Below are 25342 nucleotides of genomic sequence, written 5' to 3'. Positions count from 1 at the left end.
CAATGACGAAATCGGTGAGGAAAATATTTCCTCACAAATATCTATAGTGACGAAATTAGCTCTTTAGAGACAAAAAAAAGAAAAATTGTCATTCTAGACCCAACTTGTTGTAGTGTTGTAGAGCACTTAAACTTCTGGAAAGCAAGTTTTACCAGTTGAGCGGTCGACCTATATGTTTTGCACCGCCTTTACTCACACTGCTCGAGCGGTGAAGTGTGCACTCGAGTGGTCTTCGCGGTCCTATTTTCTATAAAAATGTGTTGGTCATTGTTTTTAGGGTTTGAACCATCTAAATTTTCAGAGAAGAAGAAAAAAAAAAGTGTTTTATGTTAGAGGGTGCTTTATGAGTGTTTCCTTGATGATTTAAGAGTGATTAATGGATCCATGAACTTTATATCAACATCATCAAGGGGTTTGTTTGTTTTCTTTTATTATAGAGTTGTTCTTCGGTGGATTTTAGAGAATTTGGACCTGAAGTTTTGGTGGATTCCGGAGTGGCTCATCGTCGTAGATTTGACATCAACGTTGTGGATTGAACATTAGGCAAGACAATTCTAAGGTGAAGACTGTCGCACCTGGATTTTTACTTTTAATAGTTATTTGGGAAAAAAAAACTGAGTTTTTAATAGCGATATTTGAAATAGTGTTTAATTTTATTGCTTTGTTCAGACTCGTTTAAAGATTTACTTAGAGTCGCCACCTAACATAGAATTTAGGTGTGTTAGGCCACCTAGAAAATAGATTTTTAATGAGCTGATGCTTTTATATTTTCTATTTACCAATGTGGGGTCTATTTTATTTTAATGACTCTTATTAATGGTCTACGTGGATCAGAGATGAGTTTAGGGGTTTTCTGTTATGAGTAAGAAAGGGGTTAGGCACCCTACATCGCCATTTCGATACTGTTTTCCCTGTATGTGCTGAAACCTATTGGAGTGCATGTGCTTTGATTTTTTGAAATAATTGGTTTACTAGTTTGTAAATTTTATTACTTGTGGAGATGAGAATTTGTTGTTTGTGATGTTTATTAATCGGCTTGAGCGCCTGGTGGTGAGTGGGTGGCTACTAGTATTAACAGAATGTGTTGATTGTGATATTTGTTAATTTGCTTGTGGGTCTAATGGCAAGTCGGTGGTTATTGTTATTTTTAATTTAGTTGCGAGCCTGGTATTAATATAAATATGTGGGTGAAAATGTGTCGATTGTAATAGTTATTAATTTATTTGTGGGCCTGATGGCGAGTGGACATATTGTTAGTGGTATTAATACACCTAGCCCAATTAATGGGTAATATAATACAAGTTAGTAGTTAGCTTGTCAGAAATTCGGGCAATAGTATATTTACTATACACTATGCTAGGGACAATAATATAATATAATAAATACTTATATATATTGTGCTGGAAATATAAATAAAAGACCGAAAAGTCCATACCGGTGTATTTACTATACATTCGGCTAAGGGACAATATATAATAATAATATGTATTATTTAAATATATATAGTACTGGTATTTAAATAACAAAAATATAAATAAAGACCCAAAAAAATCCATGCCGATGTATATTTTACAATACATTCGGCTAAGGGACAGTATATAATAATATGTATTATTTACATATATGTAATATTGGTATTTAAATAATAGAAATGTAAATAAAGACCAAAAAAGTTCATGCCGGTGTATATTTTACTATACATTTGGCTAAGGAACGGTATATAATAATAATATGTATTATTTACATATATATAGTACCAGTATTTAAATGATAGAAATGTAAATAAAGACCGAAAAAGTACGTGCCGATATATTCGGTTTAGGGACGGTATATAATAATATGTATTATTTACACACACATATATATAGTTAATTAGTGGAGTTAGTAATGTTAGTATTAATATAGAGATATGTGACGAAGTAATATGATAATAACACTGATGAGATAATAACAAATATTACTAATAATCAACAATATGTGATAAGGTGATATGATGATGAAACTCATAAGATGATAATAACTATTATTAACAGTCAACTATGATATGTGATGAAGTCAAGGGCGAAGGCAGTATAGGGCCAAGAGGGTCACGTGTCCCCCCACAATTTTGAATTGTTTTTTTTGTTTTGTTATCGTTATGTATAAAATGTATTCTCCTTTTTTTTCTTAACATGTTCTTTGGCTAAGGATTTATTATATTGTTCACAACAAGTAATTATTTGATATTTTGGAAACATTATGTGGTATTATTTATGTAGTAATTTAAATCAATAGTGTAGCGAAAAATATTATAGATTGGATATAATGAACTCATTATTTTCAAGTAGTTGATATACCACTTAGTGTGATTTGTGATTTTCTATGCTTTAAGCATCACATAGGTAACACCATATGGTACTCTAAGACTGTTTAATAATTTTCATTCAAAATACATCATTTATAAACAATGTCATCTCTTCAATATTTTTCTGTCAAATAAAAATTAAATAGATTTTATAATAATTTGTACTATAAATGATGTGTTTTTATTTTTTAAAATTAGGAATTTTGATCCATAATTTTTTGTTCTAAATTTGCAAACTTACATCATCATCCCAAACCGAGCTATTTCACACTATTATAGAATTTTGATTTGTTCTTATTAATAATGAATATGTAATTTTTTATCTTTAAATTTATTTCATAAAATTATTATTATCTTAATGTTGCTCATAAATTTTTTTTTTAAATAAAAAATTATAATTAATAAGTACCTCTTCTAACCTAATTTCCTAGCTCCGCCACTGGATGAAGTGATATGATGATGAGATTTAAATATTATAACAAGTTAATAAATTTTTTGAATTATATGTTGCTTTGGATTGGGTAGAAGTTCGGCTTGATTTGCTTAGATAGTCTTTCACAAGTTGAACAGAAATTCAACTTAGATTGTTTGAATGGACCTATAATTAGAGAAATTTAACTTGTGGTTGACCTATACTAATACCTTACCATTTGCTTTCTTTTTTCTCTCTCGGATCGCATCTCTTCCTTTCGGTTCTGTTTATTCTATTTTCTGCTGCTGGTATCCTTATCCATTTGCTTTTCTGCGCGTTATCTGCCTGAGTTTTGTTTTGTTCTTGCTTTGTATCATTTGCAGCTTTGCTTTGCTTTGCTTCGTTTCTTTTTATTTTTTTATTATTTTTTGTTTGTTTCCCTTCTTTATTATTTTTATTTACTTGCTTATTTTTCCTTCTTTACTTTATTATTATATCACTTTTATTATTTTTCTATTGCTATTTATTTATTGTTTTCGTTTCTTTTAATTTCTTTATTTCTTTTTTTTTTTTTTTTACTTTCATATTTTATTTGTTTATTTATTTTTTGTCTTTATTCATTTTTATTTATTTATTATTTACTGAAAATTTGTAAAAGTAAGGTGTCAACACATACTTTAATATGATGAATTCTACATGACTTTAGTATTTCAGAATTTTTTTATTGTGTTTTTAAATGAAATCTGTGAATGTTTTACTAATAGATTTAAAATAGGATAAAATTTATACTACGAAAAATATATTTTAATATTATGCACATATTGTAAAAGTTAAAATTCTATTTTTAAATATTTTTAATAAAATCAAAATTGTGTGATTGCCTTAGAAAGTCGGACAAAATGCGGTATCAACAAAGACTGTGGTGGAAGAGGCACATTGAATTTGGTTTAATTCGGGCGTGAATTTTCTAGGTAATTGAAAGTACTATTGTGTAATTCTTTTTGTTTTCTTAGTGGATTATTTTGTGGTTTTGGCCCGTAGTTTTTTTATCACAATTGGAGGCGTTTTAATTGTGATTTTTTTCACATTAAATCATTGTGTCGATTTATCTTTGATTGTTTAATTGAGATTATTATTCGTTGTTTAAAATTGAAATATAATCACAATTCAATATCTCGGAGATTTTAGATTTTTTAATTATTACTCTGGTAATTATCTTTGGATCTTTGTGATGGGTGTTTCATTTGCCCTTGTGATTTAGGCCATAGAAAATGATTGATATATTGGAAGTGTAATCTGGGATTGTGTTATGAACTTTTTTTTCTTTTTTTTTTTTCTTTTTTTTTGAAAATCTTTTGAAATAGAAATGATGAATTGTATAGGTAAATTAAAATGAGGTTTTTCTTTGATTGATGAAGGGGGAATTTTTTATTTTTTATTTTTTATTTTTTTTTTGGGGAAAGGATATACTTAAGTATGTATACTTTGATTATAAAAGTCACATTACTTATATAATATGAGGTGGAGCATTCATGATCCTATCTAACTATTTGTCATAATTGTTTTGAGTCATTGGGATTCCTACTGGACTATATGTTCACCCCATGTTGTTAATAACTTTTCATGTTGTTAATAACTTTTCAAGTATAAAGTTGAAGAGTAGTTCAAGATCAGAGGATCTCTTTTATTTGTTGGCCAAGGGGCCTTGTCATTGTAGGCAGATTGCCATTGATGTAAAGAGGGTTAAGCCATTTTCTTTATGTTGTAATGTAAGTTGCAGGTGACTTTATTTAATTGTATTTCATTTGCATAAAATGTATGACCGAGAGGGAATCCTTATTACTCATTAATGTGAATGATTATTACTTTTACATACATCTTTATGGAAATTGATTAATAATAAAGGATACGGTAATGTTATTCGGGTAATAAAAGTTAGGACATGACACCAATATTTAGAGATGACGGCCAGGGGTGGTCGCCGGAGGTCGAAGCTAATCACCAAAAATCATTGTCGGAGATCGGAGGTTGTTGCCAATGACCGGAGCTAATTGCTCTCAGTGGTAAGTGATAACCATAATGTTGTGGTTAAGTGTTGAATTAAATAAAATGAGAGTATTTTTAGAATATTGATAATTAAAATATAAAAAAAAAAACTTGTAAGTAAATAAGTCCAATCATTAGGACCAACCTGTAAGTGTCACTTTAACAATCATATGGCTGTTTATTTTCAGCCATAAGAGGCAAATTAGTGGCTACAAAGATAAGTCCATCTTGGGCCATGTAGGGGTGTGGCCCACGCTAAACGTTGTGAGTTATGATATTTTTCGTGAAAAATAATATTATTTTCTGTAATTTAAGTGAAATGTAATTTTAATTTAATATTTTGAATTTTGAATTTTTTTAAATTTTATTACAATGTGGTTTCTCTATCACTTACCGTTAGAATTTTAAATGAGTAAAAATCACGTGCAAAACAAAAAAGACTAACGTGCAATTAAAAACAAATTATAAGGACTGCCAGTGTAATGAATAAATTACACTAGTGATCTCTATAGTTTCTTTTAAATTCTACTTTAATCCTTCTAGTTTTGAAATTAATCTTTTTTTCGTTCAAAATGTTAACAAAACATGATGAACAAAAATATAAAAATTAAATTATTCAATATAAAATTTAAATTTTTCAAATTAAAACTTGAACGAGTAAAGTGAAATTTATCCTATTTTTAGTCTTGTGAGACAGAAAATTGGGCTATTGAAGCCGCTAACATTGAGACATTAAGGTTGATTTCGGCCTTTATGGCAAAAAGAACCGAAACAGTTATGGACCGGTCTTATGATCCAACTTAATAATTAATATGTAGTGTTTAATAAAGTTAAAAATTAAATATTGAAAATTGAATGATTAAAAGTTATTTGATAAAATTTTAAGTTTTGAATTAAAAATAAATTATTTGATATGTATAAAATCAAATTTGAATTTGTTATTTTTAAATTATATTTTTTATTTTTATATTGTGATGGTGGTGGCGGTAGTGGTGGCAGTGATATGATGGTAGTGGTGGTGGTGGTGGTGGCGGTAGCAATGGTGCTAGTAGTGGTAGTGGTGGCGTCGTGGTGGCGGTGGCGGTGGCGGTGGCAGTGGCAGCGGCGGCGATAGTAATAGTAGTGGTTGCGGTGGCATGATAGTAGTAGTGGCGGTAGCGATAGCAATAATGGTGGTAGCAAAATGATAGTAGTGCTTATGACAACAATGATAATGGTAATGACGGTGGTCATAGCAGTGGTGATAGTGGTAGCAGTGGTGGCAATAGCAGCAGTATGATGGTAGTAATAGTGATGGTGAGTTTTATAATAGTGTATATCGATGGTTTAGTATTTATAAATTCAATCGGAATTAAATAAATTTCTAATGACTTAAATTTTCTTAAGTTTTAACCTATATTTTAAGAGACATTTTAAATTTTTAAGTAATGTTAGTTATGATTATCAAACAAGCTTAATTGATTATCACTTAATACATTCAGTTTTAAGTGTTGAATTAAATTATCAAACAACGCCTACTCTTGATTTTTAATGATAAATTTATTGCTATAAAAATATGTTAAAAATACAATTCAATTACTTTTACAACTAAATGCATTAAGAAATAATCAATTAAATTTGTTTGATAACTATAATTGATATCACTTAAAATTTTAAGTTACTCTTAAACTTAAAGTTAAATTTTAAGAAAATTTTAAGTAAAATGAAACTTACTTAATTCTAACTGAATTTTAAATACTAAATATAAGTATCGATATACACCATTATAAACTTACCACTACCACCACCGCGATGCCACCTCTACAACCACCATCAACGCTACCATGCCACTGTCGTGCCACCACCACCACCATCAACATTATACCATTATCACCATCACTACCATTATTACAATATAAAAATTGAAATATACAATTGAAAAATAATAAATTTTAAATTTACATATCAAACAATTTATTTTTAATTAAACATTTAAAATTTTATCAAACAACTTTTCATTTAAAAAATTCAACATTCAGATTTTAATACTTAATTTTTAGGGTAAATTACACTGACACCCCCTGAGGTTTATGTTTATTACAGTTCCCTTCCTCACCTTTTGGAAATTACATCTCTTTCCATGAGGTTTAAAGTTTCATTACAAATTCCCCTCCTCAGCAATTTAATTTTTTTAAATACCAATTTTTCCCTCACTAGGTAAATTACATTGACACCCACCATATTTTAGAAATTACAATCCCCTCCCCAAGGTTTGAAGTAGCATTACCAATTGCCCCATCGGTTAGTATTAGTTGGAAAAAAAATTCATTGAAAAAAAAATTATTTGAAAAATAAATAATTGAAAAAAAAATTTGTTAGTAAAATTTTTAAATTTCTGTTTAAAAACCAATGTAAACTCATTTTTTGAATTTACGTTTTTTCCTCAAATTTACAAACTGAGACAATAATTTATAAACTAAAAAAATTATCAAACAAGTTTTTATGATAGTTTTTTAAATTTTTGTAAATATAAATTGAAAACTGAAAACGAAATGATTACCAAACAGGCCTCAGATGGTAAAAATGTTGTAAAATTAACAAATAATTAAATAAGTTACCAATGTAAGAAATGAATTATCAAAAGATTCTTTGGCTATGTATGGTTTGATTTTTAAAAAAAAATTTAAAAAAATTAAAAATTAATTTGGTTAAGAAATAAAAAATAAAAAATAATTATAATTTAAGGGTAAAAAATAATTATCATTTTAACTTTCGGGCAGGTTATATGCATATGTATGGTTGTTTCAATTTAATTTGCAAAAAATTATTTCTAACCACTCGAAAGATAAAAATTATATAAAAATGATAATTATTTTTTATTTTTATTTCTTAACCAAATTAATTTTAAATTTTTAAAAAAACATTTCTAAAAATCAAACCCTACATAGTCTAAGAATCTTTTGATAAGTCATTTCTTACATTGGTAACTTATTTAACAGTGGTGATAGAGGCCTCGAATTCGAGGCCTCGAATTTGGCTCGAATGCCGGTTTTTTTTTTTTTCGGCTGTGTGTGTTAATTTTTTTTTTTAAGTTTAATATAAAATATTATACATTTCGCACCAATTCAACATATAAAATAATATGAAATTAACAAAATTTAACCAACAGTTTAACTTATCAGTCAGTTTTATCACTTAACCAATCCAACTTAATTGACTGATCAGTCAGACTATTGATTAAAATTTGTTAATTCCATATAATTTTGTACGATGAGTTGGTACAGGATGTCTAGTTTTTTAGCACACCCCTACACATAACCACTTTTAAAAAAAATTTTAAAAAAAAAAAAAAAACAACACAGCCTAACAAATTAAATTAAATTAAATTAAAAAAAAATTGATCAGTCAATTTTATTACCCAATCAGTCCAACCCAACTCACTTACAAAATGTCTAATTAGCACACCCCTATACATAATCACCCCTATAAAGAAAAGAGAAAAAAAAATTTAAAAAAAAAAAAACCAAACTAACACAGCTTTGAAAAAAAAAAAAAAAAAATTGGATTTCGAGGCAAATTCGAGGCCTCGATCATTTTTCCTTATTTAATTATTTGTTAATTTTTCGACATTTTTACCATCTGAAGTCTGTTTGGTAACCATTTCGTTTTCAGTTTTCAATTTATACTTACAAAAATTTTAAAAACTGTCATAAAAACTTGTTTGATAATTTTTTTGGTTTATAAATAGTTGTCTCAGTTTGTAAATTTGAGGAAAAAATGTAAATTCAAAAAATAAGTTTACGTTAATTTTTAAACAGAAATTTTAAAATTTTAACAAAAAAAATTTTCAATTAATTTTTTTTTTCAGATAATTTTTTTCCAATTAAATTTTTTTTACCAACTAATACTAACAGAGGGGGCAATTAGTAATGCTACTTTAAACCTTAGGGAGGGGATTGTAATTTCTAAAATGTGAGGGGTGTCAATGTAATTTACCCAGTGAGGGCAAAATTGGTATTTAAAAAAATTAAATTGCTGAGGAGGGGAATCTGTAATGAAACTTCAAACCTTAGGAAGGGAGATGTAATTTTCAAAAGGTGAGGGAGGGAACTGTAATAAACATAAACCTCAACGGGTGTCAGTGTAATTTACCCTAATTTTTAATTTCAATTCTCTTTTTTATCAAACACACATGCAAGGTAAATCCAAATAGTATTTTTCTAGACTTACCCTTGCATGCCTCAATAGATGAAATTGAATTCCTCAGGGGAGAAACCAAACCGTGAGGGAAGAGCAGCAAAAGTGGGTAGGCTTTCAGAAATAATTTTTCTAGACCTAAATGACTTAGCGTGTTAAGTGATAATAAGAGTAGTTTAAAGAGTAGTGATAATTAAATTTAAATTGCATATTAAAAGAAATTCTATATAAAAATTTTAGATGCATAACTTTATTATCATTGAAGATATCAAGTTAAGATGAAAGACGACTTGCTTAAAACTTTTAGTCAAAATTTGGGAAGACTTTTATTAAAGCTAGTGACAAATCAAAGGCATGTGGGGTTGGTTTTTAAATATTGAAAGACTCATGTCACAAAAAATTTAATTTTTGATAGTTTTAATTAAATTCCATTTTTTTTTTTTATGACTTAGTCATGCATTTCTATTTCCACATAACTGAATTTTGTTTACAAAAATCCCTCTAAACTTTTCAACAATCCAAATTTTTCCACATACAAAGACTTGTAATTACGATCAGTAAATATTCTTATTCGGCCCAATCAAAAAAATATATTAAAAATAAATTTCTTAGTTTTTTTTCTTCTTCTTTAAGTTAAAAAATAAAAAATCTAAGAAATCAATTTGATAATATTTTTATAATAATAATAATAATAATAATAGTGTTGTTTAGTACAATTTATTATAAATTAAAAACTAGTAATTTAAAAATAGAAGTCAAAAGCAACCGTCTTCCAACTTTTAGAAATTAACTTTTTTTAACTTATTTAAATTATTTCTTTCTAATAAATTATAAGTAAAAGGCATACCAACCATAAGCAAAAGATGTACTAAACAGTCTAGCACATATAGTTTTCTAGAATAAAAAATAAAAATAAAAACTATAAGCAGCTCAGAGAGGTGCACCAAATAAGTAAAAAAGAAATTTACCAAAAGCACCTTCAGGAAAAAAAAGAAAATTCACCTAAAAGTTAAAAAAAATACAAATAAAAACAACAACAACAATAATAAAACATTTGCCAAACCTCATCAATTTGTAACCATTCAAAGCTTATAGCCCAATTTAATAAAAGTGTAATACGAGTTCTATTTAATTTTATTGTTATGATGTGATGATTACTAAAGACTTACTCAAGCCTTATAGTAGACTTCTAAATTAATTTTATTGAAAAATCAAACTTATAGAAAACATAATTTTATGGTTATCCAATCAAGATTATTAAAGATTAACTTAAAGCTTATAGATAATATCACGGAAGACTCCTAAGTTTTATTAATAAAATCAAGTTAGTAATATTACTCAACAATTTATGATAAAAAAAAATTCGAATTTGTGAAGCTTTCAATTAAATTCCAATATACTTCCACTAATTTGTGAAATGAAATCTAGAACAACAGAAGCAATATTCGAGGACCAAATCAAGCGTTAGTTGAAAATTACAGGACTAATACAATGACTAAAGCTTTCAATTTTTCTTCCGGTTGCTTTACAATTATTGATTTACGATTTGAATTTCCTCAAGTTAGTCATCTAACTTAATAGAATAATTCGGGTTTGGTGCATCCTTTTTGAGATTGATCTTGATAATATATTCAAACAGCTCACTTTTTAAGATTCGTTGAATGCAAAATTCATTACAGTGATCGCACATCAATAACTATATGTTTGGATAATATTTACATTAAAAAAAAATTGATGATTATTCTTCAAATTATATTTGTGGTTTTAAGACAAATGTGATTCAAATATATAACCATTAACTACCGATGTCTGATGATTTTGATTTTTTATATAAATATTTACTCAATAAATTTTAAAAAGTTAACAGTATAGATTATCGAGAGAATCCAACTTGGTTAATTTGTTTATTATATTGATTGAGAGGAGAGGATTTGCACCAATGAACATCTTGTAAGAAACTTTCTTCTTCAATTCTCCCAGTACACATTTTTCCATCCCTTTCTTAATAAAGATGTCCAAATTTTAAAAAGGTTTTCACAAAGAATAATGTTATATATATTTTTATTGAAAAAATTCATACGAAATGATATGTCATATTTTAGTCCTTTGTTTCAAGCAAAAAACACCTAATGGTAGTTTATAATTCCAAAAATATCATATTATATTATTTATTAGTTTTATTTATAAAAATTATGTTTTTGAATCATTTTTTGTTTTTAATAATATAGTTAAAGCTTATATAGTTTATTATTTTTTATTTGAAGAAGGCTCGATCTGTTAAGAAATCTGATCTAGAATATCATTTTGTGAATGTGTTATTATGGGTAACAATATTAAATCTATTAATTTTAGAAAACCAAAAAACCCTATGAAAATTAAATGGAAAATGAGGAATCACCCATGATGAGTAAGAATGATTTACTAGCACTTGAAATATCTAAAACCCTCAATAATAGATTAAATTATTAATTATTTTATATACATTAGATTATTTCTTCATTTCACAGTTTTTCAAAATAAAAATAATTTTATAAACCTTTTCTTACTACTAATATAGCGATCCCGGTTTTCCCTTTCTGTATTAATTGTTTTCCGGACTTAGGTTCCGTGGAGTTGGTGGTTGTATGTCTTGTTGTCATCCTTTAATTCCCTATGTTTGAGTTTTAGGATGTATTAGGCGTGTTTCGAACTGATGGGTTGAGTTTTGGTCTCAAGTGTTGTTGCCCAGATTTTAGGTGTTGCGCTTGAGCGGGTCATTCTGAGCTCGAGCGGAGTTGGTTTCTTTTGGTGGTCCGCTCGAGCGGGTCCCTTTGCGCTCAAGCAGAGTTTGTATACTTCCAGCATTTCGTGCCTCTGCAAAAGTACTGCAGGCTTGTTATTCACGCTCGAGCGGATTTTCTTACGTTCGAGCGGGTCGCGCTCGAGCGGAGTGTTCATTTTCTGTGAAAGTTCTGGGAAGGGGAACTATACGCTCGAGTGGACTGGTTTTCGCGCTCGAGCGGGTGTGTTTTGCTTTTGTGTCTTGGCGCTCGAGCAGGCCTTCTTGCGCTCGAGCTGGACCAATTTTCCGTGCTTGACGCTCGAGTAGGATAGTCGTATATCAGTTGGCAGCTGGGCATTTTTTATTCACTTTTCAACTTTCTTTCTCTCTCTTACTTTCCCAAAAACCGATTTTGAGAGCTCCTGTAACGCCCTCAAAATAATAACATTAAACCCATCAATAGACATGCATTGATATATAAAAGTTCCACAATTCTTCTATTCATCAGAGTTTCATTACATAAAGTATTACATGTTAACGACAAAAGCAAATGCCCTAAAGGCTTACAGCTTTCCAAGTTAACACTTGGTTACAACAAAAGAGTACTAACTCATTTATACATTAAGCCCTTGGCTTGAATTTACGTGTAATACATCAAAAGGGAAAAGACAACAAAAAGTCCGTCAGCCTCAAGCCTCCCAAGCTATGTCCTTGGAGGTGGCATGCTACCTGTACCTGAAATGATGTTCCCATATAGGGTGAGCCACAGCCCAGTAGAAATACACTAAACCAAATATGAACAATGACTAAAAGATTAGCAGTTTGATAGATGACCAACACTGATACATTCTCTTATCACGCTTTACAGTTTTATGACATACAAGTCCATGTTACAATCCATTTTCCAATCCTTTTCAATTCCCAATTTATAACCCTGGCTCAGAACCTAGCCAAACAACTCATATGAGATAGTAACTCATATTAAATACTTTCCCATTTCATAATAGATAAGCATACTAGCTATATCACATATCCACAGATAAGCATACAAGCTATATCATCACTTCCATAGATATGCATAAGAGCACTATCTCACTTCCAAAGACAAGCATATGAGCTATGTCAACACATCACTAGATAAGCATATGAGCTCTATCTATGGAGTCCATCCCCTATCTTCTCCCAAACAACATCCGGTTTAGAGGTCCATCCCCTATCATCCCCTAAACCGTGGAGTACATCCCCTATCTCCTCCAACACAACACAACGCATATAAACAAGAATTATACACATCATCAACCAATACATAACATTTAATGTATTCATTCAACCGTCATACTCAATGACACATTCCGGTGATTAGTTTTAGTTTGCCTAATCATCATGCATTGTCTACAACAATCAAGACTATCCTCCACCGATAGCCCAAAGCAGTTATTTCTATACAGAAAATAAGTGCAACAAATGGATATATAAAATCAACATTTCCAACTAGGTGAGCGATATAAAATCCAACTACACCCTTTAATCCCATACATTCCCAATCTCAACATTTCCAATTCAATTCCTCATTTCTCACAATTAATTTTACAAATTAATTAACCAATGTAATTAGAGCATTTTCCATAATTAACATTACAACCCTTAGGTTTCATTTTCATTAATGTTTTAACATTAATTCCACTTTTCCATGCCAAACATGCATCTAGGCTTTTATATAGTTAAAACCCCAACTTGTAAGTTTGCACAAAAAGTCCCAAACTTTCACAAAGTTACCAAACCAACTCCAACATCTCAAATTACTAAAATTTAAAGACAAAACCCATAGTAAGGAGTAGGTTATCCCTACCTCAAATTCGGAGCTCAAGGGAAGAAGATGACGAAACTCAACGTGCTCCAAAACTCGAAATTTTCGGATCAAAATAAAGCCCTCGACGATCAACCCAACTTTTGTAAAGACCAAAGGTGAGGAAAACACCCTAGCTAGATCAATACCTAGAGAGAAGTTGAGGTTCTAGTGAGAGGAGCTCTCAAATGGAGGTTTTGAAAAGTAAGAGAGAGAAAAGGAGTTGAAAAAGTGATCCAAAAGTCGGATCTCGGATTTATATAAAAGTCGCCCTGCTCGAGCGCCAAAACCCCCGCTCGAGCGTCACTCACAGACTCCCGCTCGAGCGTCAACAATCCCGCTCGAGCGGCGGATACACACTTCCAGAACTTTTACAGAACCAGGTCTCCGCTCAAGCGTCAACCCTCCCCGCTCGAGCGTGACACACAACATCTCGCTCGAGCGTCAAAACTCCCGCTCGAGCTCACAACACTGCAGAGGAGATACTGGAAGATGGAAAACTACGCTCGAGCGTCGAAAACCCCGCTCGAGCGTCAAAATCCCCGCTCGAGCGTGAAGGCCAAAATCTGGGCAACTACTCTTGGTTTCTAAGTCCAACCAACCTGTATCAAACTCGCCCAACACAACCCAAGACTCGAATGCAATGAGTAAAGGATGTAAACAAGATATACACGACAACCAACTCCACAGAACCTAAGTCCGGATACAACAGTTAAAGAAAAGGGGAAACCGGGATCGCTATAGCTCCTCCCTCTAGAATCTCCCTTCTCTCTAGGGTTTGATCTAGCTAGAGTGTTTCACTCCCTTGTTGTCTTTGTAAAAAGTGTGTTGATCGTTGAGGGCTATATTCTGATCCGAAAAGTTTGGAATTTGGAGCACTTTGAGTTTGGTCATCATCTCCGTTTGAGCTCTAACTTCGAGGTAGGGATATCCTACTCCATCTTATGAGCTTTGTCTTTAAATTTTGGTATTTTGATATGTTGGGGGTTGTTGGGTAATTTTGAGAAAGTTTGGGGTCATGAGTTTTTTTTTTAAAGATGGGGTTTCAAAGATATAAACCCTTATGTATGTAATATATTGGAAAATGGACTTGGTGTTGGATTATTGATGAAAATGGAACCTTAGGATTGGTATTGAGATTATGGGAAAAAACCCTAATTGTTATGATAAATTAATTTGTATAATTAATTTTGGGAAATGAGAAATTGAATAAGAAATATTCAAATTGGAAAGGTATGGGATTAAAGGGTGTAGTTGGATTAATTTATCGCTCACCTAGTCAAAATGTTGATATTTTATCTGTTTGTTGCAATTATTTTCTGTTTAGAAATAACTGTTTTGGACTATCGGTGGAGGATAGTCTTGATTGTTGTAGACAATGCATGATGATTAGGCAAACTAAAACTAATCAATTGAGTATGCTATTCGATATGGGGGTTGGTATAATACATCAAAATTTTGTATTGATTGCTTGAATTTGTATATGATAATTGCTTATATACATTGCATTGTGTGGGAGGAGATAGGGAATGTACTCCGCGGTTTATTGGAAGATGGGGGATGGACCTCTAGACCGGATTTTGTTTGATATTGATACAGCACCAAAATGTGTATCATTTGTGTCATATAGAAGTGTTTTTGTTTGATATTGATACAGCACTACAATGTGTATCATTTGTGTATAATTGTGTATTGCATGATTGAATTTGTATATGATAATTGCTTATATACATTGTATTGTGTGGGAGGAGATGGGGGATGTACTCCACGGTTTATTGGAAGATGGGGGATGGACCTCTAAATCGGAAATTGTTTGGTATTGATACAACACTACAATGTGTATCATTTGGGAAGTATAGAAGTGTTTCTATGTTTATTTGATACAGCACTAAAATGTGTATCATTTGAGATGTATGGAAGTGATTTTATGTGTTATTGATACAACACCAAAATGTGTATCCATCATGAATTTTGAAAGTATTTTAATGATGAGTTATAATCTCATCAAATTATTTGGTTAGGTTCTGAGCCTTGTTTTCAAACTCAAAGTTGAATAAGAAATGGAAAAGGAAATGTAACATGGACATGATTATCATGAGATTGTAATATGCTACAAGTTGGAATATAAGTGTGGACCATCTATCGAATGCTATTATTTTAGTCATTGTTTATAGTTGGTTTACTATATTTCTACTGGGCTGTGGCTCACCCTATATGGGACATCATTTTCAAGTACAGGTGTTATGCCATCTCCAAGGACGTAGCTTGGAAAGCTTGGGGCCGTTAGACTACTTTTTGTTGTTTTGTTGTATTATATATATATCAAGCCAAGGGCTTTCTTTGTATAGAGTTAGTACTCTCTTATTGTAACCAAGTGCTGACTTGGAAAGTTGTAAGTCTATAGGGCATTTACTTTTGTTTTCAACATGTAATACACTTCGTAATGATTACTCTGATGGAATATATTTATGCTTTATTCTCTTATGTCTAAGCATGCTTTTGTTGGATGATTTATGGGTTTATTTTGAGGGCGTTACAACTAATCTAATCCTACCTGAAAAATCTAGAAAACCCCTAGATATTGATTTGTGATTATGTATCAATTTTAATCAGTAAATAGCAATCCCAATCAAACAATCAAAGACAAATTAACTCAACGATTTTACGTGGAAAAACCACGGGCAACAGCCACAAAGCAATCTACTAAGAAGATATAAAGGAATTACATAGGTATACTCTCAATTACCTAGCGAATCCACGCTCGAATTGAACCAACCCTATGTGCCTCTTCTAGGCCCATCTTCACCTCGGAATTGTCTTGACGATGAGCCACTCCAGAATCCACCAAAGCTTCAGGCTCGAATTCTTCAGAATCCACCGAAGAACAACTCTCTCTTTTGTATAGAATGAACAAACAATCATTTGATGTATCCTCCTTAAACCATGAGTTGAATACTTAATGAAACATCAAAGAAAACTAGCAAAATAGCTCCAGATATAAACCCTAGTATCCAAGAAGAAGATCTGGAGGCGTAATCCTAGATTTGGACTGAAACACGTATTTATAGAAATCTGTCCCGCAATCTCCGCTCGAGCGTCAAAATGGCCGCTCGAGCAGGCCGACGCTCAAGCGCGGGAGATTCCGCTTGAGCGGGAAAAAACATCTCACAGTATTTTTGCAGGCGATCAAACTTCTGGAACCAAGGATTCTCCACTCGAGCGAGGGAATGTCCGCTCGGGCGGACAAGCAACTTTGAATGAATTTTTTCATTTTGCTTCGGGGGCGCTGCCCCTCAACCCCGCCGTGGCGCTGCCCCGGACCCGCCAAGGGGCGCTGCCCCTTAGGCCCCCGCGAGCTGACCAGGCAACTCGATCCCCGTCATAGTCAGCAAAGTGGCAATCTTGAAAGAATTAAACACCACAAACTTCTCTGCAAGGCACGATTGGGCTTGGATTCGCATCTAATAAACTCATAGCCTCACTAAAATAAAAGTGCGAAAACAAGTACAACTCAAAGGAGTTTTGTCAAACGGGATTGCCAAGAATAAAAACCTAGCACTACCTTTCATCATAAAAAACAAACAAGATATTATATATGTTAATCAAATAGGGCCTTAGTTATTTATTTTACTCTCTGATGTTAGTAGTGTGTGTCTACTGATATAATTAGGACAATCTAATAATTCGAAGTCCATAGTACTGGCTTGGGATCACCTATACGGATTTTCTATACACATCTTCTGTCCCATTTATGATTTCAAGATTGACGACATGATAGCCTGAGATGAACGGGACGGAAGATGGGTACAGAAGAATATGTAACACCCCAAAATAACCCAACACAAAATTAAGTGCATTAATCAACGTCCATTCAGGAATAAAGACAAATTTCCAATACTTTTCATCATTAATCATTAAAGTGTATACAAAAGTTCTACATGCGAATTATACATTCAACGGTATAAAAACACATGAATCTATAACATGTAGAGCATAATATCCGAAAAATAAATAAAATGCCCTTAAGGGCTTACATCTTCCAAGATTTGAGCCCAGTTACACAAAAATGGTTTCACGAACTTATACATTTAAGCCCTTGGCTAGCAAATAAATTCACAACAAAAATAGGGTCGTCTACTCTTCACAAAAACATGCCCACGCCCTCAACTCGGCGGGATCACCACATCTTTTCCTGCACCAAAATCCCATAGGGGTCTGCATAAAGCCCAATAAAGAATCCTTACAAAGTATATACAGTTGTGCAAGATTTTCCAACGTCAAATGCAAATGCCATGCAATGCCAATTTAAAGAGAATTTAATCACATGCTCTTTTTGAAAATCACCATGTTCAACAACAGTTTTGAAATCTCAACAATTCCGAAACTTCCAATTTTATTCAAGAGGGGCGGTAAATACGACTCAGGTAATCCCTAGGTTGGTGTCTGCAAGTAGGCTGAACTAGCACTACCAAAACCCCACTTTATCGGTTGCTAATCGGAAGGGAAGTGGTACCTCATCCGAGCGTGTTTTCGGTCTTTCACCCCGGACACTCAGGCCAACTTATCAATTCCATCTACACCTCTTATCCAAACTAACCAATGTATTTACCCCAAAAACATTTCCTTAGTTCTCTTTTCTCAACAATTCTTTTCTCAATGCAAGATGATAAATTTCATGTCAAAGCATGTGGTAACCAAACAATAGTGTATGCAAAATAACAATTGGTAATGCTACAATAATCATTCCCTTTTTTTTCTTATATATTTCAACAATAATCTCAAATAAACGAGCTTTCGTTCCTTCCGTTTCATATTATCTCACAATGGAACCATGTTCCCATTTAATTTCATCGACAAATAGCCACATTTCCACCTCTCAAGCAATTCCAACAACATAATCATTTCAAGGCTATGGCAACAATTGAACAATAATTTCTTTCCAACACCAACATTTTTCTCTATTTTATGAGATTCATCATTTATAACTATAAGTAAGAATCTTTCCTTTCTTTAACTCTTTAGATATACAAAATAATGCATTAATAATAAAACTTCATGTGTTCTCATCATTTGTTTTCAAAACCTCCAAATTTCTAGTTTTCTTCTTTACAAACAACACCCACACACACACACACACCAAGCACTTGAAAAAGACCCTCAAGATCACACCACTTTCCTTGCCTAAGATAATTTCAACTCTCAAGATACTATCATAGAAGGATTTGAGATTTTTAAAAACCCACTTTTGGAAATCTCTACATTTTGGGTCACAAAATCAAACCAACATAAATACTTCAAGAAAACCTTTAAATCAACATCAATATTGCAAAACATGTATATATAACTCAAGGAAGTCCCTACCTCAAATTTTGGAGAAAAAAAGAGATGAAACCCTAGAATTGATGGTGTTGAAAAGAGATCTCCACCGCACACAACGTAGCTCTTGAGGAGCTCTTTGATTTTGATGAAGGAACTTGGGGTAGAAGTGCAATAGATCCAAAGAGATCAAAAATTCTAAGTGTTTTTTTGGTGTGTGGAATGTAGAGAGAAGGGAGAGGAGATGATGTTTAGTGAGAGAGTGATATAAGAAAAGTGATACACATGGCCTAGAAGGAGAAGAAAAATAGAGCCTCTCATACTCAAGCCCGACCGCACTTGCGACACTTGCCCCCGCATGTGCAGAGCGTGCCTCCCGCACATGCGGCTCCAATCCCTGCACGTGCGGCTCCTTCCGCACCTCCCCCTCCATACCTGCATATTAGGCAGTGTGCAATCCTTTAAAACTCACCCTTCCCCGCACGTGCAACCTCATCCCCCGCACGTGCGGCCCTGGTCCCCAGCTCAGAATTTCCCTGTTACGCTCCCGAACACTCCGGACTCGGCCGTGCACCCTCCGAAACAAGTGACGCTCAACCCGGAGTTAGACAAGAACTGGAATTTGAAAGAGAGCTCTAGAACACCACAAATCAAAGAGGACAAAAAGGAAACAACATGCAATGAAACCGGTCATCACAAAATAGGTATAGGAGATCCAAAGCCCATAATGACGAAGAATCAACACGGATTTTTTTATTTACTCAAACTTGCTATTGACATAAAGCACCAAATAAGAACAGTATTGTGGGTCCTTTATTTAGGCACTGTTTGGAAAATGGCCAGATCATTTATAAATAAAATAAAATAAAATAAAAATATTTTTAAATCATGTTTGATTATGAATTTAAATAGTAATTTGAAAAAGAGATCGAAAATGTGAGAACGTGAATAAAAAAATTTAGCTTATATTTTATTTATATTTCTCTTATATTTGCTTTTTCTTTTCAAATTCCTTTACCAATTCATGATTCAAACACAATTTTATTCATAATACAATGATGATTACATTTATTTACCAAAAATTATATATCACCTCATATGTTAGCATTATATTATTACTATTAGTAATAAAAATGAGCAAGTGTTGGGACTCATTACTTCAATAATGCTATGCTGAATACAAATTACATTTATTTACATAAAGTAATTTATCATCTTATATATTATCTTTATATTAGTAATAAAATTGACCGAGTGATGAAATCCATTAAACTAATACAATGATAATATGTGAGACTATACAGTGGCAATTTTCAGTTTATATTTTTTTATTATTGAATTATTATTAAGTTACAAAAAGGAGAGTGCATATAGAAGAAGCATCATATCCAATTCCCTCTCTACCACCCAATACTGGTGTCAGAATTGGTTTCTTACTATCCAATTATCAACTCACAATATGTATCCTGTATTCTGTAATTTTCTGCTTGCCTTCTTTTGCACATCTTTGCCATAATGACGAGAGCACTGCTTTGCTCCAATTTAAGCAACTCTTTTCTTTCGATTGCTCTGCTCACAATTGCCCCAGAACTTCTTCTGCTCCATTCAATTGGAAAGAGGGTACAGATTGTTGTGCATGGGATGGGGTCACATGTGATAACACCACTTCTCATGTCATTGGCCTCGACCTCAATTGTAACTGCCTATATGGTACCATCCATCCAAACAGCAGCCTCTTCAATCTTGTTCACGTTCAACACCTCGACCTTTCTTTCAACAACTTCAATCACTCTCAAATTTTACCTTCATTTGGCGGTTTCACAAATTTGACCCATCTTCACCTCTTTAACTCCCATCTTTCTGCCCAATACAATCATCATCATTAGAAGAAGAAGTCTGGCAAGGGAATAACTTCTCCAATAGCATTTTCCACTTACAGAAATTGCAGAAGCTGTGGTTAGGCGCTAACAGAGAACTCACAGGTAAACTTCCAGTTTTATTAATGGAACTCTCCGGCACCTTAGGCACCTTAGGTCGTTGGATCTCTCTGAAATAGATTTCACCGGAGAGCTACCTAATTCCATCGGCCAACTTGAGTACTTGGAGGAGATAGGCCTCGGTGCCTGCAATTTCTCTGGTAGAATTCCGAGATTGCTTACAAACCTCACGCGATTAATTTGGCTTGATCTTTCATACAACAATTTTGAAGGCCCAATTCCTCAATTTTTTTTCAACTTCTTGCAACTACTTTATATAGATTTCTCAAACAATCAACCAACAAGTTCCATTCCATCATCAATAACTGGCCTTCCAAATCTACGGTATCTATATTTAGGCAGCAACTCAATCAATGGGACAATACCTCCTTCCTTGTTTTATCTTGTGACCCTTACTGATCTTGATCTTTCGTCAAATAATTTAAGCGACACTGTTGAGCTGGACACGTTTGCAAAGCTAGAATATTTGGATTCTTTGGATCTTTCAAACAGTGGTCTATCATTGACCACCACCAACTCCACTCCCTTCTCTTTCCGAAACATTAGGACATTACGATTGTCATCTTGCAAGATAAGTAAAATTCCTGAATTTTTGAAAACCCGAAACGAATTGTTGTACGTGCTAGACCTTTCGAACAACCACCTAAATGAAGAACTCAATCCACTCTGCAATCTTCGTTTTCTTCGATATCTCGAACTGTCCAATAACCAATTTGCCGGATTAATTCCTACCTGTTTGGGGAACTTTAATGGAAATTTGACCTTAAATTTAAAAAGAAACAATTTCCATGGTAGCATCCCTCAAACATTTGGATACGCAAGCATGTTACAGGAACTTGACATTAGCCACAATGGATTGCAAGGGGTGCTTCCAAGATCATTGGCGAATTGCACGAACCTAGAAATTTTGAATCTGGGTCATAATTTCATAGAAGATGCTTTTCCATTTTGGTTGGAGAACCTGCCCCGATTGAAGGTTATTGTCTTGTGAGATAATAAATTCCATGGTCCCATAGGACAACCAAGGAAGTGATTAGCCTTCACCAATTTACATATCATTGACATGTATCACAATGAATTTACAGGTACTTTGCCATCAAAATACTTTGAGAGCATGCATTCAATGATGATGGATGATGAAGACAAATCCTCCTTAAATTATATGCATAATGGTTATGGTTATTATTTGGTAACCATAATAAATAAAGGATTGGAAATGGAACTCGTAAGGATCATCACCATCTTAAAAGCTATTGATTTCTCGCACAACAAGTTTGATAGAAATATTCCAATATCCGTTGGAAGACTTAAAGCCCTCTATGTCCTAAATTTTTTAAGTAATGGCCTCGCAGGTCTCATTCCAATGTCCTTGCAGGATCTAACTAAGCTCGAGTCCTTGGATCTATCCCAAAACAAACTCTCTGGAGAGATTCCTCAGCAACTAACTAAGTTGACATTCCTTGAAGTTCTTAATATCTCACAAAACAATCTAACGGGACTTATACCATGAGGTGGGCAATTTGAAACATTTCTAAGCACTTCATATGAGGGAAATTTAGGCTGGTGCGGGTTTCCATTGTCAAATAATTGTGGGAACGTCCGGATAGCATAATCACCAACTTTACCATCCTCATTTAGCCACAATTTTAAGTTCAAATTTGATGGCTTTGGTTGGGAAGCTGTGTTGATGGGATATGGGCGTGGAGTATTGCCTGGTTTGTTGATTGGAAGTTACATTATTCGAAGGAAAGAAGAATGGCTCGTAAGGATTTTTGGTGTAAAAATGCGTCAACATGGGAAGAGATCAAAGACAGTTCGGAAGAAGATAGCTCAAACAAAGTCAATTATAAATTGTTCATAGTAAATATATTGTGTATTCTAATAAATTGGAGAAAGTATTTGAAGGCTGCAATGCAAGGAAAGCTATAGCGCAATTCCGTCACTGTGTCTTCTTTTGCCAATGCAAGCATTGGTTTGTAATCTCCAATGAACGACAACATGTGGAAGAAACGTGTAAATTTTCTATTTCATCGAGATGCAACAATCTTATCCTATATACTCTGACTCACTAATAATATATATTGTTATATATATATCTGTGTGTGTGTATAATGCATAAAAATATAAATGGAAGTTAGTTTCTAATTCAAACAGGAAAAATTGCAACTTTACCTTTTTTTTATCACAAGGCCACTCAAACTTCGAACAAAACAACTTAAGTCTTGTATTACTCAACGATTAAATTGTTGTGGAACACACTTGATGTGAGAAAAAATATTATCAAAATGATCAAATTATGCCCTTATTGTGACCTTTGAAGTAGCACACTTCTTGATGATTTCTTTTGTTGATCAATAATTGATTTGTTGTTTTTGATTTGCATCTCTCTTCACTAATAGCCTTTTATGCTCTTTAGTTTCATCTGTAATTACTCATCAACTATGTTTTCAATTTGGCTTATAATATGCATATCTAAGTTGTATTCATTTTCATTTTTCTTGTCTTTTTTCTTTTCCCTTTCCTAAATGTTTACATTTTGGAACTTACAAATTGTTAAGAAGGTAGTTAATGTCATAAATTAATAGTTACCTAATCTTTTCCATTTTTTCTGTCCTAGTCAACATGTTATCTTCCGCTTTAACATTATAAGAAAAATTAAATGAGCACCATTCCTAGCCTCTACCTCATTGCACTGCTACAAGTAACTAATTTCCTACTCGCAGCTACCATTTAAACAAACTAAATCGATCACCACTTTCTACAAGATTCTCATCTGTGGAATCTGAGCCACTTCCAATTGTGTTATCTGAACTATAATCTGGAAGGAGTTGTATCCTGTCAGCGTGCTTAATAATCCAATCAGTGAACTTTGGAGAGGATGCCAACTCAGCCAAGGCATGTCGGGTAGATTCCTGGGTGAAATTCTCCCACTCTTTTTTTGAAAACTTCTTTCTGTTGGGTGTCCTATGGAATGTTGAATAGTAATCCTGTTGATTTCTTGTCACCCTCGCAGTGGTCGGAGATATCATACCTGCAATAGCCAAAAACAAACTAATGAAGCATGAATTAAAGGTCATTTACATGAGTACCAATGTACTTTATACCAATGCTATATATATAGTATAATTTACATGAGTACCATTGTACTTTATAGACATTTTTGGAAAGAGTGTGCATGAAACATCCTCAACAAGATTAATCCTCCCAACCAAAAACCTACTTTGTTCATTTCATTTTTATTATGATTACAATATCATGGTCAAAACCAAGCCATGAAAAATTAACAGCAGACCATAGGAACTTTGACACTGACACCATATCAAGCAACACAAGCCAATAAATGTCAAGAACATGAGATATTTCAAAAGAAACTGAACATTTACCTTGTCAAGTCAGGCATGAACCCCGCTTCTAATATACAAAAAAGAATACTATTGTAAAGATAAAGACAAAGATATAAAGAAAGTAGAAACAGTTTTAAAGAAACACTTACTGTTCGTTAATCTTTAATTCCCAATTTGTGCAACTACTAATGCAAAATTTGGATAAATTTATTAAAAACATAGACTTCTCCCCCATCAAAATATTTCTCGGTAGATATTGTCAGGTCCTAGTATGTCTACATCCAATTTGCTAAAAATTTCACATCATACATCTCATTTAATGCTCCGTGCTCCAAAAAAACCATCATACAGACTTCATTAGGATGGAGAAACATAATTTTGTGGTTACTCATGCAACATACATTGAAAGGGACTGTCGAATTGCATGCCTACCACATCACCTGTCTGGACTGCAATCTCGGAAATGCAATTTAATCACAATCTCGGAAACCCAACTAAACACCCTCTTTCACCACTTTCATACTCAAGCAGACACGACTACCACCACCATACATTCTGTAATAAACAAGATACCACAATCTTTTGCTTTCTCTCGTCCAAAAAACCTCCACAACTTCTTACTTTCTTTGTACACATTTCTAGTGATGGCAATAACCACATACAGGAGGAAAGAAAGAAAATAAAGAGGGATAAGGGGAGACTAGGAAATCTCTTGAGAGAGGAAACTTGTTTCCCTGTAAACTCATTTCGGGAACGGACACAAAACTCTCCTGAAATTTTAAGGAAAACCTCTAGAAAACATCTCCAAAACAATCCAAGAATTCAAGTACAATTTACATATGAAAGGAAAAAATTCAACTCAATTTGAATAAGATTGAGAGAAACTCTTTCAAAAAAATGTTCTAAAAACTCCCTAGAAATGCACTTCTCAAAATTTTTACTATCTTTGTATACTCGGAAATACTATTTTTCAACAATAATATATGATTGCTCTATTAAGTTTCCATAGTAGTAGTAGTAGTAGTAGTAGTAGTAGTAGTAGTAGTTACTACTACTACTACTACTACTACTACTACTATGGAAACTTATTAGAGCAATCA

At 32.7% G+C, this 25342-nt stretch overlaps 1 protein-coding gene across 3 annotated transcripts in view; it reads right to left on the bottom strand.

Moving 5' to 3' along the window:
* Positions 1 to 23256: 23256 nt before the first annotated feature.
* Positions 23257 to 25342, bottom strand: part of LOC114269589 (uncharacterized) — a 43842-nt gene continuing 41756 nt past the window's right edge. For 2 of the 3 annotated variants that reach the window (XM_082898909.1, XM_082898908.1), the window contains exon 9: positions 23257 to 23929. In XM_082898909.1, the coding sequence (XP_082755035.1) occupies positions 23622 to 23929 (308 nt within the window). In that variant the 3' untranslated portion in view covers positions 23257 to 23621. The remainder of the gene's footprint in view (positions 23930 to 25342) is intronic. The other variant, XM_082898907.1, reaches the window with a different exon arrangement.

The sequence above is a fragment of the Camellia sinensis genome, chromosome 12, assembly GCF_055761805.1.
Source record: "Camellia sinensis isolate YWXY chromosome 12, ASM5576180v1, whole genome shotgun sequence".
NCBI lineage: Eukaryota > Viridiplantae > Streptophyta > Magnoliopsida > Ericales > Theaceae > Camellia > Camellia sinensis.
The sequence above is the reverse complement of the archived record's forward strand: the minus strand, read 5'-3'. Positions and strand labels throughout refer to the sequence as shown.